At 47.0% G+C, this 25,173-nt stretch overlaps 1 protein-coding gene across 1 annotated transcript; it reads right to left on the reverse strand.

Moving 5' to 3' along the window:
• On the reverse strand, nt 1-21,057 carry ddr2l (discoidin domain receptor family, member 2, like). The gene is made up of 19 exons (XM_026320973.1): nt 20,697-21,057; nt 10,924-11,022; nt 10,647-10,749; nt 10,333-10,408; nt 9,861-10,013; nt 9,398-9,545; nt 8,611-8,713; nt 8,340-8,529; nt 7,728-7,974; nt 7,562-7,648; nt 7,299-7,438; nt 6,723-6,837; nt 6,381-6,497; nt 5,305-5,549; nt 5,032-5,159; nt 4,526-4,723; nt 4,187-4,421; nt 3,596-3,745; nt 1-3,189 (listed from the first exon to the last, which is right to left on the reverse strand). Exons 2-19 carry the CDS (start codon nt 11,009-11,011, stop codon nt 3,055-3,057), a joined length of 2,658 nt encoding a protein of 885 aa, XP_026176758.1. The 5' UTR covers nt 11,012-11,022; nt 20,697-21,057; the 3' UTR covers nt 1-3,054.
• Between the last annotated feature and the right edge of the window lie 4,116 nt (nt 21,058-25,173).

A 25,173-nucleotide genomic window follows, 5' to 3' on the forward strand; every position in this document is an offset into this window, starting at 1 on the left:
GTGTTCGGCAGGTTTTACTGTTTATTGTAAACTGAGACATCAGAGGGTACAAGGATGAAAAGACAGAACACAACGCCCCCAACTCCCAGTTTTATATTAATGCATCTGTTTGAATATACACAGCTACTAGCCTTTGCACAATATATGTCTGAAACAGGTCTGAAGATCAAACTGTGGATGAGACACAGCAGGAAAACAAAGGGCACATCTCTGTCCACACCTGCTGAGATCCTGTTTGATAAAAAGGGAAACCCAACACCTTTCCAGAATCAAAATAATCTGAGGAATAGCTACTGTAAATTCTGATAGATAATCAATGATCAATAACACTTATCACACCTAGTCTGCATTCCCACACAGATATTATAGATCACTTACACTGTACATTATCAAACTAAAAGACATGCCTATTTCTCTAATGCCATCTGAACAAAATACACAGGCTCACTGTAGCAAAGGACTCTGGGAGATTGAGTTCAGTGGTTTCCTTAGTTCCTACTTTTTCCCTCTCATTTAAAAATCTTCTGATTCAATCACACAACTTGACCACTTTAATCCCAACTAACCCCTGTGCTCAGAGGAACAAGGAAACATTTACACAACGGATTCTCTCTAAAACACACACACACACACACTACAGTACAGATAACAAAACGCTACTGGAACAACAAAAGCACTAAAAGATGCAATCGGACTTAAAAGTTGTTGGTCTTTCCTCTTTTCAACGAAGCGACTTGAAAAATGAAAATGTGTTGACTTTTCACATCAGATGTTTCAGCCTTGAGTCTTAATCAAACCGGCAGGTGAGTTTATCCAGGCAGTTTATTGGGTGAGAGCTCGATGACAAAGTGCCTTCAGTCTGAGCTGGTCTCATTATGAAACACTGACTATGTTGGTATCACCAGTTACAGTGTTGACCAACCTTTACCTGGTTGAAGCTCCCAATCACCCTGACCCAATGATTAGAACTGCTGCAGTATGTGTAAGGAGCAATCATCCTCATCCTCATCCTCATCATCATCCTCATCATCATCCTCATCATCATCATCATCAGGCTGCACTTCTGCCTTTCCAGAGATTTCACCGACGGCTGCCAGAAGTAGCCACACAGCTGTGGACTCGCTTTGCTCTGTGCTCCATCTATCCTGCATTAGCTCTGTAAACAAGACTCTGAACGCTATGCCTTATAAAATCAGTCTGGATTTCAATCAGGACTTGGCAAGTCTTGACTTGCGCCCTCTACTGGCAGAAAAAGGAACCTGTGTTTTCTTCTTGAGGAGGTTAATGGAGGTGCAGCAGTGATTGGCTGGTTGATGCAGTGAGAGGCGGGACTTGTCTGATAGCTCCATCTGTCCAGGGTGGATCGGCCGTGGATGTATCATGAGAGCAGGACACGGTGCTGCCCCTCCGCCTCGCTGATAATTTGTCCCTGTGGCCGTTTGTGGTATCAGAACAAGGAAACTCCAGTGGCCCAAAAAGTCGTTTCTGCTTAGACCACAATTATAAAGACGATCTCTGCAAAACTGTAGACAAGACACCTCCAACTCTGTTCTTAACCCATGCAGGCTTTATGTTTGTAAACCATCACGAAGAAAAGTCTGAGCAGGACTGAGCGGGCAGGACTGAGCGGGCAGGACTGAGCAGGCAGGGCCAGCTGTGTGTGCAATGGTCTGCAAAGCAAACCCTGAAGCTCAAAACTGTTTTGGCTCATGTGCCAGGCAAGCAATTTTCATTCCAGCGACTGGACGCCACCTTTGAGCTGTGGTATCCAGTTCCTATAACACATCGATGCTATCAGCTCCTGGTCCTCAGTCCCTCATGGCTCATTAGCCCTGAGCTCAGAGGACTCACTCCGACACAGTAGTTCTGCTTCGTACGGCCCAAACATGCAGCTGTGACGCTTTGACCTGCAGCTCGATGTGGTCTGATGTCCCATCCCATCTTAATTCCCATCTTGGTTTAAAACCAGCGACACTGTGAACGCTGCTAATCTTTGGAGGCACAGACCAAATCCTTCAAGGCGGGACGGGGCAAAGGAGGCAAAGCACACACACCTACAGGTCTACAGGCACCCACATAATACACACACTTAACATACATACAGCTTTAGGCCCCAACACAGGCAGAGCCATAGCTTGACCTACCTAGACCTTTGCATTAGACAGAGGGCTGGGGTACCCGTGTAGTTAGTGTTGGCATAACCCCACCATGCTACAAATATAAGGCACCTGGGAGAAAAATATCCACCAATTTGCAGAAGTGAGCTCATCATTTTATTAAAATCATGGAATTGTTTGGACACCAACAAAAAAGAGACAACCCTGTCTGGGTTTCAGTGTCTCACGATTATTACCCACATACTGACTCCACTCAGGTTCCCACGCAGCCTCACGGCTCGGCGATGTGGACCTCAGAACGACATCCACAACCACAACAAAGTCCAAAAGAAGAAAATATGGTAGACCATGAAAAATCCAATAGAATAAAAATCTAAAATTAAAATCCTACACTACAATCTGCCCCTAACCCTAGCTCCAGTGTGGGTTAATATATGAACATGAATAACTGAGAGACACAGGCACAGTGCTTTACAATAATAACAAAACCACAGGGGCAGGAGAAACTACCAACACCGAAGCACGTGTCCAGTTTTTGGTTTTCCTTAAAAGCCACGGAGAGGAAACAAAAGGTTTACAGCACCTTTGGCACCAGAAAAACCTGAAAAGTAATTTAGAAAGAAACGGATGAAACTCCAAAATTAGAAATGACAGAAATCTTTGTTCACAACGGATTGAAAAGTTGAGATCTTGCAAATTGTTTCTCCTCTGAGCTGACCAGTGTTTTGTCTTTCTCTGTCCATCTGGCCTCTCAGGACATCATGCTGCTTTTACCGCGAAGCAAACCAACCTTCTGACCACAGTCTCCTCTTTCCCTCTGACGGCGACTCACTCATGGAACACGACTCCAGTCTTCTTGCGTCAGCGTCGTCCTAAAGAAGCCCAGAGATGGACAAACCTGAGGAAAGCCCGAGTGGTACATCCCAGCGGCCTGGGCTCAGTGGTTGACGTGGGGCCTCAGGGCCTGGTAAAGTCCCTCGAAGGAGGGTCGGTCAGGGATGTTGCGACTCCAGCAGCACATCATCAGCTCGAAGAGAGAGGGAGGGCAGAGCGGAGGGGCGTAGAGGAAGATCTGGAGGGGAAAGGACAGAGTTAAAGAGATGACCTGCTAAACCAGGTCCACACGTGGCACCAAAACTCACTACATTACCCACAATTCAACAAATCCACAAACAGTTTAGTTTGAGAAGCTAACTTTTTTCAACCTCTACAACTTTCTACTACCCAGATTTTCACTTTAGTCCTCAGCTCAAACATCAGGTGTCACACAGCTCCATGTGGAGACACCTACAGAACCGCCCAGACCACCACACCTGCAAACACACGGACCACTGCTGCTCTGTGACACAACACACCTGATGGTTGATAAATGGTTGCTGCGGTTAGTTTGCTGACCCGTGTGCTGAGCTGCAGGGATAAATAAAGTTGCTCTGAATTGAACCGACTGTGCCAGCCTGAGTGCATCTGGGCGGTCTCACCTGCCTGCCCTGGTTCCTGAAGAACTCGCCACTGTTCTCTATGACCTGTTCGTCCGACAGCAGGCTGTAGGGCTGCTCCTTGCACAGGGTGAAGATCTCCCACAGGGTGACACCAAAAGCCCAAACGTCACTGGCCGTGGTGAACTTACCCTGCAGACGGGGAAGGGAGTTAGAAGTAGAAGTCAAATAGTTTTTGGTTGAACCAAATGACTTCTGGTGAACATTTAGGGTTTAGACTCTATTGGTCTTTCTGAGTCCAAGACCATCAGAGTCCACCCATCAGTGAACAGGTCTCGACTTTCTCACTAACCTGTTCTTTTGGTACAAAACCTAAAGAAGAACCTGCTGAGAGCAAACGCACCAAAAGTGACCCACTGGAACTGAAACCTGATTCCAAAAGAAGGGATCGTATGGTCCAGTACGTCACCTTCAAGACTTTATGGGTTTAAAGCACAAACTTTTCTTTCATGCCATCACAAAGCTTGAGTCCTTGAAAACATCTATACTTTTATAGCTTTTGTTGACTGAACACTGATAACTTTAGATCCTCTTTCTGTTCTTCAGGCCTATCTGACAATAACTCGCCCTCACCAGCAGGATGCTCTCCCAGGCCATCCATCGTATGGGCAGTACCGCCCGGCCCTGGATCCGGTAGTAGTCGCTGCTGTACAAGTTCCGACTCATGCCAAAGTCGGCGATCTTGATGGTGAGGCGACGGTCCAGCAGGCAGTTCCTGGTGGCCAGGTCGCGGTGAACGAAGTTCAGAGACGCCAGGTACTTCATCCCCGAGGAGATCTGCACCGACATGTGGAGGAGGTCGGACAGACTGGAAGGAGGAGCAACAAGTGGGAACACGTTTACAGGGGGAAGAGGAGCGGCAGCACGTTTGTTGACATGAACTGGACGGCCTGGTGGGTGTGGTGCGGTCACCTGACTGAAGGGATGTTGTTGGCGTGCGTCAACGTGCTCTCGATCTCCCGCTGTGACAGGAACATGTTGAGGTCTCCGTTCTCCATGTACTCGGTCACCATGCACAGCGGGTCGGACGACACGCACACGCACAGCAGCCGGATGATGTTCGGGTCGTTCAGGCGAGACATGATCTTTATTTCCTTCAGGAAGTCGTTCCTGACGGAAAGAAGCAGACAGAGAGAGAAGATAGTTTCAGGTTTCCCCTCAAATTTCAGGAGTGAAGTTATTTCAGTGTCACATTTTACAGACTGTAAATTGTGTTTACACTAAAAATGACGTGTTCTGACGGATCATCCACATTAAAGTAGCATCACATGGATTTGGAATCATACGGCCGCCTGGTGAGTCTTTGTGTGAGTTACAAGCTGCTTCCATGCGGATATGGGGCTACAGGTCTAACAGTTTTCTGTAGTCCCAGTCTGGCTCTTGTATAAAGTTCCCATGATGCATTCACACAAAAATACCTGGCTTGACTGGTGGCGTCAGCCCTCAGCTGTTTCACGGCCACTAGGACAGTGTGGCCGTCTCTCTCAGGGAGGGGCGATCCCTCCCCAAGGAATTCTGGGAGTCCCTCAGCCTCACACAGGTGGACCTGCAGGTGACAGAGCCGCAGGTGGGAAGTCCTGATCAGACTCTGGACAACTCAGAGATTCATGTTCAGAATTTTTTGTTTTTGTTATTTTTTTCTCAACGACTTTCCAGCACGGTGTCAGTGGCCCCGCCCCCTGCCCACTCACCTCTCCAAACTGCCCCTCCCCCAGCTTCTCCCGGAAGATCAGCTGTTGCCGTGGGAACTCGGCGGCAGAGATGTCCTTCCTGGTGAGAGAGTCCACGGTGAGGGCAGGGACGGCGTACATGTTGCTGCCGGTGACGCCCTGCAGCCGCACGATGTCCGTCTCGGCGTAGTGCGGCACGTTGCTATGGAAACACTGATGCGGCGTGCACTGGGTGATGTCGGGCTCTGCGTAGCCTCCTCCACATGCTGACGGAAACAGAAGGAGCAATGTTAGTTTGGGGTTTGGATCCCAAGTCAAAGAAATGAGTAGATCAGAAAACGTTTGTTTTAACATAAAACACCCAACACACCAAAAATACACCCAGTGAAGAAAAAACTATGAAGTCTGCATGTCCAGAAACGAAAAGGTTATAAAAGAAAGTCCCCGTCTCTCAGTTTTGTAACTAGTGGATGTTTGAAAGTCACACCTTTCAGCTCTTACCACGCAGCCAGCCTGATGTCATGTGACAGGAAGTCAGCAGAAGCAGGTCATAGAGAAGGTTACCGAGGAGGAGAGCTGGAGAAAGAGCAGAGACGGACAGAGACACAGAGAGGGCTGGCAGGCCGAGGACAGAGACTGCAGAGAGAAGGAACAGAATGAACGAACGTGCACTACATGTCCAGAAAACCTGCAAAGACGAGCGAGAAAAGGAGAAACAGATGCAGCACCATGTCCTGGAGGACAGAAAGGGAAAGAACTGCGGAGACGCTGTGTCCTGCAGACGTCCAGCAGGGGGCAGACTGCAGCACTGTGATTCACTGGAGGCCTCAGGTTTTCTCTGACAGCTTCAGAGAAATCACACGAGCGTGGACAGTGTCTACACATGTCGATGTGGACGGATATGGCAGATTTTTCAGCCGTCACTGCTTCCACTCAAACGTATGTTTCCTTGGATGGAAACCATCAGCACATCTCCACCGCTCGCTAAAACTGGACCCTGACGAGCCGCTTGTGTGACAAACTGGGATTTCTGGGATTTGTCAACCTGGGATTTTTTCTCGTGTTTTTTCCTGTAATGAGGAGCTGAAAGTGTTTACCCGACGCCTCGGCGCTCTGCGACAGCTCTGGCAGCTTGTTTCTCAGCACGGCCGGGTTCTGGTACTGCGGGTCCAACAGGAAAACTCTCTCATAGTGAGGGGCAGTGTTGGCAGGGCCTGAGGAAACACCAAGCGAGAGTGAGTCACAAGAACAGTTCTAGACTTTGGCTGAGAGACTGCATGGTACTGTGACCTCTGACTCCAGATTCAAATACAGTTTTCTCACACACTGCCACCTGTCCCTCACCCCTGTCCCTCACCCCTGTCCCTCACCCCTGTCCCTCACCCCTGTCCCTCACCCCTGTCCCTCAGCAAAGCTTCTATAGTAAGTAAGTTGTGCACCATCTGTGGGCCCATGTCTGGAGCGGGGGGGCACAGGGGGGGTCTGGAGGATGATGGTGTCGCTGCAGGATGACAGTCGAACCGTCACCTCCATATCGAGGATCTGACGAGGACCCTGCAGGAGGAGACAGGGTGGAGATATTTCAGTTTTAGGGAACGTGTGTCTGCAGGTTCTTTTTCTGGTTGGTCAGAATCTGAGAGCTGCAGCGTGTCATCATGTTCATGTAGATAAATACAGCTGGAACTCGTTTCTCTCCACGTTCTGTGTAACAAACGTTACAGAAACACAAACAAACTTCTACTTATTCTCTCTGCAGCTCATGGTCAGACCTGCTGCTCAGACATGAATATGACTACGGCTTTTAGAAAATCTAAACATTTTCAGATCCAGCAGGTGGCTGGAAGTTCCATGAAACGCTGCCAGAGGTTTACTGGAAACTTGGATTAGGGTTAGGGTGCACATGACCACGGCCAACAGTTTAACCAGATCCAAGGTCTGGATTCAGACTAGGGGACACACTTGGGGGGAGGGATTTGTAACATCAGAACAAAAGAACAGTAATAAACTAAAATCACCTTCTCCAGCACCTTGCACACATACTGACACCAGAGGATGAGGAAGATGATGATGACTAACAGCAGGATGATGGTCACCAGGCAGCCAATCAGAATGGGCGTGTTCCCGTCACCTGGTGTGTCATTGTCTGATGAACTGGCTGTTGAGCAGAAAGGGTCAGAGGTCAAGGATAAACACACACACACACACACACACACACACACACACACACACTCAGACTTTTATTTAGCGTAAACTAAAAAGACCAAGGTCAAAGTCCTACTGTTCACTGTGACTGGGACGGTGCTCTCCTCAATCGTCAGAGTGGTGGTCACCACCTGTGGTGCCTGGGTCGGGACTACGGTGTCCACTGAGGGAAAAACAAGATGAATGTTATGTCTCTGTTGTGAAGTGTCTGTGTTTGTGTGTGTTGTGTTTGTGTGTGTTACCCGACTGAAAGGAGATCTCGCTGAACATCATCCAGAGGTCGGCGAAGAAAAAGCGGCAGCGTAGGGATTTGGCGACGCGGTAGTTCAGCTGCACGGTGACATATCGGGCGCTCGGGTTCCTGTCGTCCAGCACGGTCTCGAACGTCACAGGGTCCGGCTCCTCGACGGTCTTGGGATGGGGCTTAAACCAGCAGGAGACGGAGGAGAAGATCTTCACACCGCGGGAGAACAAGTTGTTACTGTGAACCTGGACACAGGACGGGCCAAAGGGTGAAACCCACACTCACCCTAAAACAGCAGCACAGGATCCCTGGTCCTTTCAAAAAAGAACCATGATGTTCAGTTGTTGTCTAGTGAAGAGCCAACTAATCCCTCTGTTGTTTCATTCTGGGCTGCAGGTGATTACACACTAATCAAATCCTGTTGTCTGTTTCTGATGACGGACTGTCTATAATCTACACACTGCACCTTCACGTGTAATTAACTTTCATGTGTTTTCTAATTTTTATTTACTCTCTAGTCCATGTGTGTCAGTCAGTCTGGTCCTGTTACCCTGAAAGGATGAAGGATGCAGCAGCCGGTTCAATGTAGGCAGCAAAGATCCTCACAAACCTTCATGGAGGTGAAGTTCCTCTGCCTCCCGAACTCAAACTCCATCTCCACGTATCCCGGGTTCTCCAGCGAGTCGTTCCTCCAGCCCAGGTAGTCGTAGCCGGGCCACACTTTGTGCTGATGGGTCACCAGGAAGTCGTCCAGGCCGGTTATGCCGTCCGTCAGCTGACCCAGCCCCCCAGACAGCTTCCTGTTGGAGCAGAAGGCAGTGAGTCACAGGAAGACGGGAAGCAGTGTGTGTTAGACTCAAATGAGTGTGCGCGGTACTCGCCTCCCCTCACGCGTGCCGTCGTACGTGGAGTCGTTGAGGCTGGCGATGGGACCAGGCGGCACCATGAGCTGACCCTCCGGAGCGCTGTAGGAAATCAGGCCTTCTGCAGGGCAGGGTGGAGGGGTGAGGGGGGACAGGTTCAAGGATCAGTACAGGATCAGATTTTACTGGACATTCACATCCTGATACTGGCTCCTTGATTCCACCTGCCAAATGAAGCTTTTCTCAGAAGTTCTGTTTGTGTGTGTGTGGATCCTGGTTTCAGCCCTGATTACAGACCTGATCCAGGACTTTGTTGTTCCACTGAAAATGAACCAACAGGAACCCAGAACATGTTTTCACTTTAATACTTTTATTCAATACGCTGCAGCCTGGGTCACGACACTTCACGAAGAACATCCAGCTTCTTCTCTGTGGACTCACTATTTCAGCTGGGACTCTGAAAACACTGGAACTTGATGGGTTCGTTTGTGACTGGTTGTTTTTGTAATAAGTGTTTATTGCAGTTGAGACAGTCTGATCTCTGAGCAGCTGCCGTCCGAGAACAACATAAACCTGTTTTTGTCTGATTCACTGGAATCAAATATCCATCACGGCTTTGCAGCAATAAACAGGAACGATAAGTTTCTGATGCAACATTTCCAAAGTCAACATGAGGAGTTTACTTGAGTTTGAGGAGAAATAAACAGCCCTGAGTCACGTGTCAGCTCCGATGAAGAAAACACACATTTACGGCACTCCAGTGTGTGTGTGTGTGTGTGTGTGTGTGTGTGTGTGTGTGTCCTACCATCCCACGAGCAGCCGTACAGCTCCACCCTCATGCAGACGGTGGTGGACACCCTGGTGACCGGGATCAGGCGGACGTAGCGGGTGATGATGGGAGGGTGAATGTCATTGGTGACGGGGGCGTAGGCGTTTTTGTTGCCCTCCATCACCTGGTAACAAACACACACATGACGCACAGTGACGGACTTCCTCTTTAAAAAGATCAGTTTTCTGTGGCTGTAGCAGCCAGACCTCGAAGGCCGATGAGCGATTGGAACGGCCTCTGCCTGAATGTGAAAAACCTCCTTTGCTTTTCTTTTCCCTCCTCTTTCTCCCATTCTTCTTCTGTTCTATCACTCAAACACACACTTCCTCTCCACCTTTTCTTCCATTCTCTCTGCAACTCCGGCTCTTTTCCGGCCTCATTTTCACTCCGTCCGGTCTCCTCCTGACCCCTGCTGCCATGAAACATCTGGGTCACTCACCGTGTTTCCCAGGCAGTCCCTCCAGGACTTCCACTGCACGCCGTCCCTGCTGTAGTTGAGGCGGTAAGCTCTCGCAAACTCATTTCCTGAGTTTCTGGCGTATCGTCCCTGAGTCACGACCACGGTCAGGAAGGTCATCCTGCCGAGGTCCACCTGAGAAATCCAGCACAGGCTTTCAGTCACATCAGAACAAGGGTTTCTCAGTGGGATCATTTTATAACACAGTGACAAAATCTTTTAGGAGAAATAATATTTTCATGTTTTTCATCATGTTTTCTCTGATATGATGTTTTAGCTGCAAAACAAATTCTATAGACTCACATTTCTGAGCATTTATATAGAAAACTGATCCGTCACTACAAAGACTCTCACAGTGTGTGTGTGTAAAATGACATGGATCTGTATCTGTGCAGAGATTTCAGCCCCTGCCCTCCCTCTGGTCCACTGTGGACCCTGAACACAACCCACTGACCTGCAGGTACTGAGTGTCTGAAGGCTCCAGCTGTCCTTTAGGACACCAGGCACCGTCTCCCTCCTCGCGATCCAACCTGCAGACACACAGTCACATCAGTCCAACACTGTCTGCACCACAGAACCACTTTATCACATCGGACCAAAACTCTGGAATTCAGAAACGTTTCTGGGTTTGTCTGAGACTCAAAGTCATTTTTGACAGAAACGTAACATGAGGAACAGGAAACAGCAGAGGAAAAACAAAGTTAAAGACATTTTTATCAACATTACTGATTAAAGTTTTATCAGATGAACCAGTTTCCCCACACTGACCTGGCGTACTGTGGCCCCGTGGTGTCGTACCATTGGCTGGATGCTGTGATGTCCTCATCTTTGATCCGTTTATCGTGCATCCCCAAGGCATAGCGGCAGTGTGCTGTAACACACACACACACACACACACACACACACACACACACACACACACGTAGGTCGTGGACGTGAATTAGACCGAGTATGTGGCTGAAACAGGGGTCCCTAATAAACTGGCTGCTGGGTATGCATATATAATATGAGGTGTGTGTGTGTGTGTGTGTGTGTGTGTGTATACCAGGGTCGATCTGTCCAAAAGCTGCTGTGGCTTGAAGGATCAGCAGCAGGAAGAGGTGCATGATGGTCCGCCGATCACAGCGACACATGCGCTACATCTCTGAGAGAGAAAAGCTCAGGATTAAATCACAGAACAGTTTCTCTTCGGCGACTGAAGCAGCAGACTGAAGAATCCACATTTCACTGTTTGTCTGAGGCGGTTTCAGCAGAGAGTCCAGGTCTGATTCACTTCCTGTCATTATGATCCTGAGAAAGAAAACTGCTGGAGAAAAGCAGGACAGCTTTTAACTAAAGAAAACATTTTCCCCCAGCGTGTGTTGGGTCTGAGACTCATCTGTAAAGGCTTCACGTAGAGAAAAGCTTCATTTGAATCAAACATATTCGTCCTCTGGCAGGAGAAAACACTAACATGACTTTGGTTTGGGCGGCACGCTGCTCATGTTACACAGGAACCTGATCGGCCTGTCGCACGGTGCTCTGTGGTTCTGGTGGTCCCCCCTGCTGCGGAAACACGGCACCCTCATTAAACTAAATGAGAAGGGCTGGTTTATTCACTCAGAGCCAAAGTCTGCGTGGATCCAGAACCCCTGCTGCTCTGCACCACGACGCCACATGTCGCTGAGCACGGAGCAGCTGAGCGGGACGACGCTGGTTTATGGAATGAGGAGGTTTCATGTCACACATGGAGACATTTTCCTGATTATCTGCTCTTCAATCATCAGACCTCCTCCATAAATACACATCATTACTGTCCCTTCAAAATAAAATCCCTAAGAAGTCAAAGATTTCAACATGTTTCTGCTTCAGGAAGTCAACCGTCACGACTGTTTTCCATCACTGGGCTGGTCCGAATGACTCCCAGCCCAATGTGTGTGTGTGTGTGTGTGTGTGTGTGTGTGTGATTTCACAATGTTATTATGGAGAGGAGCGATTTATAAATGCTGGACACAAACAGCAGCCCACTCACTGAGGTTATGCAACACCAAGTCAAACACATTTGTTTTCCTTCCTCGTGGGGACTCTACTTTGACTTTGACTAATTTCCTGGAGACTGGAAAGTACTTCAAATTAGAAGTACATGAGGTAGTTAACGTCAGCTACCCAGCGGTATATAAAGTACTTCAAATTAGAAGTACATGAGGTAGTTAACGTCAGCTACCCAGCGGTACATAAAGTACTTCAAATTAGAAGTACATGAGGTAGTTAACGTCAGCTACCCAGCGGTATATAAAGTACTTCAAATTAGAAGTACATGAGGTAGTTAACGTCAGCTACCCAGCGGTACATAAAGTACTTCAAATTAGAAGTACATGAGGTAGTTAACGTCAGCTACCCAGCGGTATATAAAGTACTTCAAATCAGAAGTATATAAGGTAGTTAACGTCAGCTACCCAGCGGTATATAAAGTACTTCAAATCAGAAGTATATAAGGTAGTTAACGTCAGCTACCCAGCGGTATATAAAGTACTTCAAATCAGAAGTACATGAGGTAGTTAACGTCAGCTACCCAGCGGTATATAAAGTACTTCAAATTAGAAGTACATGAGGTAGTTAACGTCAGCTACCCAGCGGTATATAAAGTACTTCAAATTAGAAGTACATGAGGTAGTTAACGTCAGCTACCCAGCGGTATATAAAGTACTTCAAATTAGAAGTACATGAGGTAGTTAACGTCACCTACCCAGCGGTATATAAAGTACTTCAAATTAGAAGTACATGAGGTAGTTAACATCAGCTACCCAGCGGTATATAAAGTACTTCAAATTAGAAGTACATAAGGTAGTTAACGCCAGCTACCCAGCGGTATATAAAGTACTTCAAATTAGAAGTATATAAGGTAGTTAACGTCAGCTACCCAGCGGTATATAAAGTACTTCAAATTAGAAGTATATAAGGTAGTTAACATCAGCTACCCAGCGGTATATAAAGTACTTCAAATTAGAAGTATATAAGGTAGTTAACGTCAGCTACCCAGCGGTATATAAAGTACTTCAAATTAGAAGTATATAAGGTAGTTAACATCAGCTACCCAGCGGTATATAAAGTACTTCAAATTAGAAGTACATAAGGTAGTTAACGCCAGCTACCCAGCGGTATATAAAGTACTTCAAATTAGAAGTACATAAGGTAGTTAACGCCAGCTACCCAGCGGTATATAAAGTACTTCAAATTAGAAGTACATAAGGTAGTTAACGTCAGCTACCCAGCGGTATATAAAGTACTTCAAATTAGAAGTACATAAGGTAGTTAACATCAGCTACCCAGCGGTATATAAAGTACTTCAAATTAGAAGTATATAAGGTAGTTAACATCAGCTACCCAGCGGTATATAAAGTACTTCAAATTAGAAGTATATAAGGTAGTTAACGTCAGCTACCCAGCGGTATATAAAGTACTTCAAATTAGAAGTATATAAGGTAGTTAGCATCAGCTACCCAGCGGTATATAAAGTACTTCAAATTAGAAGTACATAAGGTAGTTAACGCCAGCTACCCAGCGGTATATAAAGTACTTCAAATTAGAAGTACATAAGGTAGTTAACGCCAGCTACCCAGCGGTATATAAAGTACTTCAAATTAGAAGTATATAAGGTAGTTAACGTCAGCTACCCAGCGGTATATAAAGTACTTCAAATTAGAAGTATATAAGGTAGTTAACATCAGCTACCCAGCGGTATATAAAGTACTTCAAATTAGAAGTACATAAGGTAGTTAACGCCAGCTACCCAGCGGTATATAAAGTACTTCAAATTAGAAGTATATAAGGTAGTTAACGTCAGCTACCCAGCGGTATATAAAGTACTTCAAATTAGAAGTATATAAGGTAGTTAACATCAGCTACCCAGCGGTATATAAAGTACTTCAAATTAGAAGTATATAAGGTAGTTAACGTCAGCTACCCAGCGGTATATAAAGTACTTCAAATTAGAAGTATATAAGGTAGTTAACATCAGCTACCCAGCGGTATATAAAGTACTTCAAATTAGAAGTATATAAGGTAGTTAACGTCAGCTCCAACATTAAAGTGATCAACACAATAATCATCAATAATTAGAATCAATAATATCAGATACATTCATGTGAAATAGGCCATTCTGCACAACGAGTACTTTTACTTTGGATACTTCAAGTACATTTGGATAATGGTACTTTTGGACTTTTACTGCAGTAATGCTTGGACTTGAACTTGTACTCTGTGGGATTTCTAGCGCTCCTGGACTCTGGACTCTGGACTCTGGACTCTGGACTCTGGACTCTGGACTCTGGACTCTGGACTCTGGACTCTGGACTCCTCTGCTTCTCTCCAGTGGAGTTTGTGCTGCAGTGACGAACATCAACTCACTGGAGGAAACAGCTGGACGGCAGAGAGGGAGGGCGGTAGAGAGACATGCGCTGGCAGCGAAGAGAAAACTGGAGCGAGGCAAAGACAAAGAGAGGAAGAGAGCAGCTGAATGCAGAGGGCCGTGTGAGGCCGAGAGCTGCCAGGAAAGAAACAAGAATGAGGAGAGAAAACAAAGAGAGGAGGAGGAGGAGCAGGGATCACACAGGGACGTGGGGGGGGGGAGTGAAGAGGAGAACAATGGACGGAAGTCCAAAGCTGAAGTGATGAAAACCTTTTGGGGTTTTCATCAAGATGCAAGAAAACCTCAGTCGACACCAGGACAGAGTAGACCAGACTCTGGCCCAGACTCTGGCCCTGACCAATCAGAGCTCACCGTCTTTGACAGTACAGGACCCTGGAGATCTCTGAGCTCCTGTTGGTCAACAGCACAAACATGCTGCAGACTCATCAACACAGACCAGTCCAACGGACTGATCCCTGCACTCTACACTCTGACCGCTGTTCTGAATCAACCTCTTTTCTGTCTGTTGCTTTTTTTTTTTTTTTGCAGGAAGTGACTTCATTCAGTCCGGCCGAGAGCTTCGCTGCTTATTCTCTGGCAGCGAGCGGAGGAGCTGGAGGGGGAGCGGGAGCTTTATGTAATGTGTTGGCTGCAGCAGGATCACATGACCAGGAGGAGGAAGAGCCAGAAAACAATCAGGACGAGGAGACAGACGGTTAAAGTGTTTCTGACCCCGTGTGAGAACACGACCCACTGAAGACCTGCTCCAACACATGCAGCTGCTGAAGTACTTCACCGTAAAATCAATCCATACAATGATATATTTGTTTCTTTGATTAGTGGATTCATCGTTTATTTATTTGCTGATTAACGTTCAGATGTCATGTGACTGGAAAACAACCATTAGAACAAGTTTGACTGTGACACTAAAACCACAAGACCTACCAGTCTGAAGGTACTGGTCCAAACCTTTGTAGTATTATGAAGGACAAACTCTGATTATTATACTTTTTTATTTTTTCATAAGTTTTTCTGCGCCTTTGGTTCCTTCACCAGCCTCCTCCCTCCTCCTCCCTCCTCCTCCTCCCTCCTCCTCCTCCCTCCCTCCTCCGTCAGAACACTCTGGAGCCAAAGGCCTCAAAATTCCAAACATTCAACGCAACCCAGCGCTCTCTCTCTCTCTCTCTCGCTCTCTGTCTGCGTCTATGTCGCTCGCTCACACAAACACACAGGAATGCACATGCCTTTCTCCAAGTCTCTCTCTCTCTGACTGTTACACGCAGGAATCCGCCTCCCGTCTCTGGCTGAGGGGTGAATGAGACAGAGTTCACTGAGAACAAAACAGAACGGAGCTGAAATATCGGAGCGAGCGCGTGGAACTGAAAGACTATCTGATCCACGTGCACGCTCCTGCCGTTGTGTGTACATTTCTAGCGTTCCCCTCAGGATCACTGGGGCCGAGTGTTTGTGGCTGTGTTAAGTCTACACACACCCTACGCCTTCCAACCAAGGTGTCCAGCTTCAGGCGTCACATGCTCCACCAGAACCGCTTCACCTGAACAGCTTCCGACATCACAGGAAGCTGCGGTCGGCGGCCTGGTGTAGGCGCAGGGTCTGTCCGGGACAGCACCGATGAAGTTACAGCTCAGTGACTCTCCATGCGGTCTAGACCCCAGGAGAAGAGCACAGGTGCGTCGTCGGCGCAGGAAGTGGAGACGCAGACACGAAGCCACGTCTAAACAAAACCCAGCGAGCGTGTTCGGCGTTGTTTTCGGTCTGAACGCAGCCAGTCTGTCTGATTATGCAACACAATGAAAAACACACTGAGCGCCTGAGTCCAGATGCCTGTAATGACACATCATCAGTGTGTTCCTGTCAGACAGCAAACACTCACAGCCGCACGGCAACAGGAAGTAAACATTGTGAACATTTACTGCGAAGGGGATTTACTTCAGTTTGTAACGTACGACACTCGCCACATGCTGCACTTTACGCCGCCTTTGCAGAAAATACCTGACGCTCAATCCTCCACAGCCTCTTTCCCGACTGTGCAGATGCATTTTGGGCATTTTGGTGATTTCTAGGTCACAATTTCAGCTACAGACGATGTTGAGCAGCAGTTTCCAGAGGCCGGCAGGTAAAATCAGAGCTGAGCTCTCCTGCCTCTGCTCCAGCTGCTGCTCCGGGATGGAGCTGGTGGGGCTGCCGAGGTCTGGACCGGTCTGGCTCTTCTGAAAAGAGCTGAAAGCATCTGAGGAATTTGAGAAGCGCCTGATTTAACAAGCACAGAACACAGTCCAACACACCTGAATGTGGGAACATGAAGTCCAGTTCTAGGACTCATAGACTGTAGACATGGAATTAAGGGATATTTGGTGTTTTTTTAACCCCCCAACTCCCCCAGTCCAGCAGAAAACCTCCTTCTCAACAGGGTGAATCCACGCTCACACCGATGACACACGAGTTACATCTTTTTTCTTCCTTCGAAGGATTTTGGCTTTGCTCTTCTAGTTTTCAGAACTAGGCTTTAAATCTTTCCAGTAACTGACGTCAAACGTCAAGAATCTGCCGCTTGAAGTGCACACACACACACACACACACACACACACACACACACACACACACACACACACACACACACACACACACACACACACACACACACACACACCAGCAGACCTGTGGAAACCATGACAGGGAGGGACGACGGCGACAGGACATCACTGCAGTCAGCTGACTGTGGCCCAGGCCCATTCGGGACCTGTATCCCAGCATGCAATGGGTGAGCTGACTCATGCAGATCAGAGCTCTGCACCTGAACTGACCCAGCTGAACCGGACCTCGTCCGTTACTGCCCCTGAAATCACCGGGACAGCGCGCCACACGCTGCAGATGAAGTCACGTGGGGAGTTCTGCTCAAATGACTTAAGAAAACAACCAAACCCCGTCTGAACCTCCTCAGGCCTGGACCTGCTGCTACTTGTCTGTAGATAATTACATGCTTCATACATGAACTTCTGCTCCGGCACAATGTAAACAGAGACCAGGGCGGCTCGCTTCCTGATGGTCAGGTCGTAGCCGTGCTCTCCTAACGGTTTATGGACTGCTTCCTGTTTGTGTGTTACAGATGAAGTCATGTTTATGTAAAATGCATCATGGGAGTCTGATAAGGGGGTCACAGACTTTATATTAACCTGAGCTGGGACGTTGTGGACATGTTTATGTTTCCATAGGGTTTAGCTGGTAGAAGGTGGTGGTGTCATGATTTCCAGCTGCTGTAAAACAACTTCCCTCACAGACAGGTGGTTTTCTTAGCTGCAGGTGGAGCTGGACCGGGTTTAGAGAAGACCTGGATCTGATGCAGAACATATGGTCGATGTCATGTCATGTTGATGTTGTTAACCTGCAGTGGTCTCAGGGCTCATGTGTCTCAGCCTTTACCTCTAAAAACCACATGCAGGCTGAAGTCCTGCTGAAGTCCTGCTGCAGGTTGTGACGTATAAAAGCCCGTTAACAAAGTGGCTGCAGCTGTTGGACGTCGTGTGAGTGAAGGGCAGCTCTGAACGCTACGACGCTCTGACTCATCGTGAAGACATCTGTCACTGAGCAAAACGGAACGAAAACACAAGCTTTGGATTTTGTTTTTACGAGAATCAAGTTTCCTCAGAGGTTTTGGGTTAAAACAACAACAACACTGTAACATGGTGTGTTCACCTTCTGACTGGGAGCTGCGAGAGTCCACGGCTCAAAGCAGTTTACAGTTGGAGTCCACGGCCAAAACCGGATCACAGTGAGAGTCCACGGCTCGAACCAGTTTACAGTTAGAGCCCAGGGCCAAAACTGGATCCAGTGAGAGTCCAGGGCTAAAACCAGATCACAATGAAAGTCCACGGCTCAAACCAGATCGTAACAATGAGAGTCCAGGGCAAAAACCAGATCACAATGAGAGTCCAGGGCTAAAACCGGATCACAGTGAAAGTCCACGGCTAAAACCAGATCACAATGTGAGTCCAGGGCTAAAACCAGATCACAATGAAAGTCCACGGCTCAAACTAGATCGTAACAATGAGAGTCCAGGGCAAAAACCAGATCACAATGAGAGTCCAGGGCTAAAACCGGATCACAGTGAGAGTCCAGGGCTAAAACCGGATCACAGTGGGAGTCCAGGGCTAAATCCGGATCACAGTGGGAGTCCAGGGCTAAAACCAGATCACAATGAAAGTCCACGGCTCAAACCAGATCGTAACAATGAGAGTCCAGGGCAAAAACCAGATCACAATGAGAGTCCAGGGCTAAAACCAGATCACAATGAAAGTCCACGGCTCAAACCAGATCGTAACAATGAGAGTCCAGGGCAAAAACCAGATCACAATGAGAGTCCAGGGCTAAAACCGGATCACAGTGAAAGTCCACGGCTAAAACCAGATCACAATGTGAGTCCACGGATAAAACCAGATCACAGTGAGAGTCCAGGGCTAAAACCAGATCACAATGAGAGTCCACGGTTCAAACCAGATCACAATGAGAGCCCACGGCTAAAACCAGATCACAATGAGAGTCCACGGCTAAAACCAGATCATAGTGAGAGTCCACGACTCAAACCAGATCACAATAAGAGTCCAGGGCTAAAACCGGATCACAATGAGAGCCCAGGGCTAAAACCGGATCACAATGAGAGTCCACGGCTCAAACCAGATCACAGTGACAGTCCAGGGCTAAAACCGGATCACAGTGAGAGTCCAGGGCTAAAACCGGATCACAGTGAGAGTCCAGGGCTAAAACCGGATCACAGTGAGACTCCAGGGCTAAAACCAGATCACAGTGAGACTCCAGGGCTAAAACCGGATCACAATGAGAGCCCAGGGCTAAAACCAGATCACAGTGAGAGTCCAGGGCTAAAACCAGATCACAATGAGAGTCCACGGTTCAAACCAGATCACAATGAGAGCCCACGGCTAAAACCAGATCACAATGAGAGTCCACGGCTAAAACCAGATCACAATAAGAGTCCAGGGCTAAAACCGGATCACAATGAGAGCCCAGGGCTAAAACCGGATCACAATGAGAGTCCACGGCTCAAACCAGATCACAATGAGAGCCCACGGCTAAAACCAGATCACAGTGACAGTCCGGGGCTAAAACCGGATCACAGTGAGAGTCCAGGGCTAAAACCGGATCACAGTGAGACTCCAGGGCTAAAACCAGATCACAGTGAGACTCCAGGGCTAAAACCGGATCACAATGAGAGCCCAGGGCTAAAACCAGATCACAATGAGAGTCCAGGGCTAAAACCGGATCACAGTGAGAGTCCAGGGCTAAAACCGGATCACAGTGAGAGTCCAGGGCTAAAACCAGATCACAATGAGAGTCCACGGCTAAAACCGGATCACAGTGAGAGTCCAGGGCTAAAACCGGATCACAGTGAGAGTCCAGGGCTAAAACTTTACGCACAGAGAGAGTCCAGGACTAAAACCAGTTTACACTGAGCTCTCTGAATCGCACTCACACCACTTTCCGCTGTCCCGTCCTCTCACAGAACAATCATCACAATTCAACAGAACTTTTTGACAGACACAGTTGGATCTTTGAGGGAAATAAAGGAGAACGTCAGTGATGAAACTGTCTTATTTACTTTCCTTACTAAATGATTTGTAATTGACAGATTAAAGAAAACTATTTTGTTGTTCTTCAAACTAGATTCAAAAACACTGTGAGATTATACATTTGGTCTTGTTACTTCAGATAAATGAGACTCTGCACTTTTTACTTTCTGTTTTGTTGACAGTAATATGACTACTCTCCATTTTCATAATGATGGTGATGATTCTAATTATAGTCTCATTTGCCTTGGTCATACTTTCTGTCTCTCTTTGGCCTGTTCACTTTTTATATTCTCTAATATTTAGTTTGTATTTATTGATCCATAGACACGTGAGGAAGACTTTATGTTTCCTCCGTCATGTTTCAGTCTGTTTACATCTATAAAGAAACTTTAACTTGTAGTATAGTTCAAGGTTTATTTGGAAATATGGACCTTATACACACTATAAACATATAAACCTATTGACGTCTCTATTGTGGCATAAATGATGGATTTTAAATGAAGTGCTAGAAGAAGTACTCATACTCTTTACTGCAGTAACAGTAAAAGTACTGCATTCCAAGTGTTACTGCAGTAAAAATCCAAAAGTAGCACCATCCAAATGTACTTGAAGTATCCAAAGTAAAAGTACTCATTGTGCGGAATGGCCCGTTTCACATGAATGGATCTGATGTTATTGGATTCGAATTATTGATGAAGTGAAGTTTGATGATCCGATTGTATTTTATCTGCTTGATCTAAACTCTGTAGTAACCAGAGGCCTCAGCGTGCAGCTCCGGCTCTGGCCTCACTTCACCTTCCTCCCCGGCCATGAAGCGGAGCGGGTTACCTGTCCGGCAGCGGGCTCCTCTCCGGTTCGATCCGTTTCCCTCGCGGTCCGGTCCGGCAGGTCGAGGCTGTGTCGTCGGAATCAGAGGCCGGGAACAGGAGCTCAGAGGAGCATGGCGGAGAAAAGTAACGGAGACTTGATCCCTCCGGTGGTTTACCGTGCGCCCTGATCCGCTAGTCTGGAACTTCTTTTCCCTCAGCTGAGGACTGGAAGGGGGATCTGCACACTCCGAGGACAGGGCAGCAAAAACCAAAAAAATGTACTGTGTTTACATCACATCCCGTTTCCGAGGAGGAGGAGGAGGAAGAGGAGGAAGGCAGCCCTGAGCCCTTAGAGGCTGACATCTGAGAACTTCTAGGAAATGTGGAGAAGAGCCCTGCGAAGGGGCCTACGGAGGCCAGCAGGGACTTTTTACTGTGATATTTGACTTCTGCAGCTCCCCCAGTACACACTACTGGACACACACGGCTGTTATATGATGTGCAGGCTCAAACTCCTCACTGGGATCAGACCCGGTGCAGATAATCCAGACACAGCCCAGTCCTCACAAATATAAAGGAAAACAAAAAACCCTGATATTTCTGTAAACCTGTGAAACTTGTTTAATTGATGAATTTATTAAAAACTAGTTTGCAGCTGTTTTAATAAATAACATTTCATCTGTACAGTAACTACAGTGTAACAAATATAGTGCAGTACAAGTGTGTGTACTTTCCTGGTGTGTACTACTCAGACAGTGTGGGTGTGTGTGTGTGTTTTACACAGCAGGGGGCAGCAGAGTTTCACAGTAAAACAACTGTTTTTTTTCCTGTGGTGGAAGTAAATAAGTACTTTTACCCAAGTACTTCAGTCCAACTCTGAAGTATTTGTACTTTAATTTCCATTTTGTCCCACTTTGTACTTTGACTTTACTACGTATCTTTACTTCTCTAACTCCATCGATTTTTACTCTGGTTCTTATTTTCTCAGATTCTTCTGTGATCAAACCTGCTGGTCTGTTTTCTTCTTTCCACCAAAACATGAAATCCTCCAGCAGGAGGAGCAGCAGGAGGAGGAGGAGGAGGAGCAGGGGGAGGAAGAGCAGCAGGAGGAGGAGGCTTTATCCGTCCCTCTCAGTCACTCAGGGTCGCCCTCCCCCTGTGGTCACTGACGTAAGAGGCTGAGATAAAGTTTACACTAACACAAATATGACAATCAGTGGGAATCACACACACACACACACACACACACACACACACACACACACACACACTGTGCAGTGATGGAAAATAACTGAGGAGTTTCCCTCCTCCACAGGCTGACCTGAATATCACAGACTGACACTGATGATTAAACTGGGCCCTGTCACGGTGATCAGTGGTTTGTTGTCTCCAGAGTTTTGGATCAATACAAATGAAATCACTGAGGAGTCTTTAAAGAGGTTCTATGAGGTTCTATGAGGTTCTATGAGGTTCTACTGAAACACTAATGTTTTCACTGGAAAGTCACTCATATCACAAAAAAGGCAACAAAAAGCCAAAAAATGAGACGAAGTAGATGAAAAACAGGCAGAAAGAAAAACAGGCAGAAAGAAAAACAGGCAGACAGAAAAACAGGCATGTCCCAGGTGGCAGTTTTCCCTAAAACAAACAAACAACAAACATTTGTAAATGTAAATACATTGAAATAAACGTCAGTAGGTGTCGAGACAAACTAGAAGGACAAAGCAGGTTCATGGCGTGAGATGAGGGGGGTCCACACGGGGCAGATGGTCTATAGTAAAACTGACAACAACCAAACATCTGCCTGACTCACTGACTCACACATACAAACTTTCCCAAATCTGGCTGTGACTGCAGCTCCGTCCTCCTCAGACACCGTCACGCCATCATTTCCTCATCAGTTTACTCTTCCTCCTCCTCCTCCTCCTCACATCGTAGAAACAGGAAACACTCAGCTCCTTCTTACGGCGCTCTGATTCATTCTCTATTTACAAATAGTCCCCCGCTTTTCATTCCAGCAAAAATACACAAACTGCTCTTCCTCATTAGTTTCCGCCTTCTCAGTTCCTTAAAATAATGCCAAGTCCTTAAAACAACCAATCTGTTGTCCTCATAACTGAGGTGAGAAGCAGGTTCCTTCTCTTCTTACATTTTCCTCATGAGGTGTCCACTCAAATATTTTTGTCCATTGGAGCCTGAAGGTTCATTAACATCAGAGGGTCTGGAGCTTTTGACCAAATCACATGATCTTCACCAGCGTCTGCAGGTGTTTCTGTAGAAATAACACGATAATACATCACTTTGCATTTATACTTGACTTTTTAATCCATGCAGAGAATAAAAACTGCTGTGGGAGAACATAGATCCAGGAAAGCTCTTTCACCGTGAGATCTGGGATCAGACGCAGCACCTGGAAACATGGACAAACAAAACTGGATCAACTGTACGGAGATCGGAACCTTAAACACACAACAGAAAGAGATTTGATCCTGACAGTGATTTAGACACTTTGGTGGGTTAAATCATTTTCCGTCTTGTCTGAACCATTTTGCATCTGCAGGTTTGTTCACCTGTGGCCATGTGCCTCAGTGTGAACATGTGCGTCTCTTCAGTCAGTCTTTGCTGCACCAGTGTTTTATCTCGTCCGGACAAAAAAACCTCTTTAGTCATAATCACGTCTCCGGATTTACGGTCGCTGTTCAGCGTGGAGGAGTGTGTCTGTGTAATCAGGAGGGAGAAACTCCGTGAGATAAGCGTCAGAGTGTTTGCTCCGTTATCACTCTGTGATTCACGCAGCAGGTCAGACGAGGTTTATCTGGACACATTCCCCCTGGCTGCTGTCACACAGATCCTTCAGGGGCTGAATCAGCAGGACAACACAAAAAACATCAACGGAGGAGCAAAGACCGAGGAGCAGGTTGGCTCGTCGTCCATGTGACACCAAACCGTGCTCCTCGGGTCCTGAGTACCAGGTCAGTCCAGAACCTGCACCTTTACAGAGAGTCAGGAGCTGGTTTGAGCTTCCTAATAAGGACTTACCTCTGTTGCCTCAGGCCACACATCAAACAGCCTCCTCCTGCTGAACCTCATGTGCTGTTCACTGACGTGCTGAGTCTGATGAAAGTCCACTTCACCTGTGGAGTCCAACAGTCAGCCAACTGATCAGCAGCAACTTAGGATATGACACAATGAGAATGTGCTTTACAGTCTGACAGTGCTAACTTTAGCCGTGATGAGCCCCTGATGAGTAAATTGTTGAAATTCTCTAGACAGAACTTGAATGGGAGGATTTTTTTGAACCACCTTCTGGCACCTTTGACCTTTAATGTCTGTTATTTTCAGCCTCCAGCCACGTTACTTAGCTGCCACAGACTCAGACACAAAGCATTGTGGGATACCGTCTCAGTGAGGAGCCATGGAAGAGGTGCGGCCTTGTTTGGACTCTGGAGGATGCAGAGGCGTGACTGGGGAACCTGACCTCATTGTTCCCTCAGAGGACTGTGTGGATGAAACTTTCCTCTCAGAGACAAATGGCTTCAAGCTTTTGTTTTGAAGAATCACTTCAGACAGGTTTTCTCTGAGCGGGACCGGTGAGCTCAGCCTCGGATGTGTCCCGGCATGTCTTTGTTTCTGTCCTGGTTTCACATGTCATCACTTTTCAGATGTCTCGTGTGCTCCCGGCTGGGAGGGCACATCACAGCACTCCGGGTTCACTGGTCGTCGGCTCTTTGCATTTACTTTAAACTCCTGCATCCACGAACTGATTCATGTCAGACGATCAGATCATTTTGGTTTTTTTTTTAGAGTGAAGTTAGTTTAAGAAAAAAGTCTGAGAATCAGACAAAAATAGTAAAAATGAGAGAAAAAGGTTAAAGTCAGAAACACATCTGCACACTGGTGATTTAACCTTTAACCTTTAACATGAGACTGTTTCCATGAGGTGACTGAACACCAGCACGTTAGACTCTGGGCTCCCTGCTGCTGTTCTCCACCAGGTGGCGCTGTCCATGGCTGCAGCCTGGAAAGGTTTCACTCAGTCCAAACTGATGAAGCTGTGATTTGACTCGACACCACATGTCTGTCTGTCCATCAGGGTTCCTGCTCTGGAAGGTAACAGAGTATGTTATTCGGTTACTTCGGTGCAGTTCTGAGGTACTTGTACTTTAGCTGAGTATTTCCATGTAGTACTACTTCATCCTTGGACTTCACTACATGTCAGAGTCAAACCTTGGACTTTTTCCTGCTCTACATTTATCTGATAACTTTAGTTCCTGTTCAGGATCAGATGGATCCAACAAAATACAGTCTGATCATCATTTTGCTGTATTTCTGCTGATACTGCAGTAAAGGGTCTGAGTACTTCGTCCAGCACTGATCATCAAACCTTCAACCTTCTTTTCATTCCAAAATGAACTAAACTCATTTTCAGTTTCATCATTACTAAGATTCGTGTCCAACTGGGCCCTTGAAGCAGCACAAACCTGTGTCTGTGTGAT

The sequence above is a fragment of the Mastacembelus armatus genome, chromosome 9, assembly GCF_900324485.2.
Source record: "Mastacembelus armatus chromosome 9, fMasArm1.2, whole genome shotgun sequence".
NCBI lineage: Eukaryota > Metazoa > Chordata > Actinopteri > Synbranchiformes > Mastacembelidae > Mastacembelus > Mastacembelus armatus.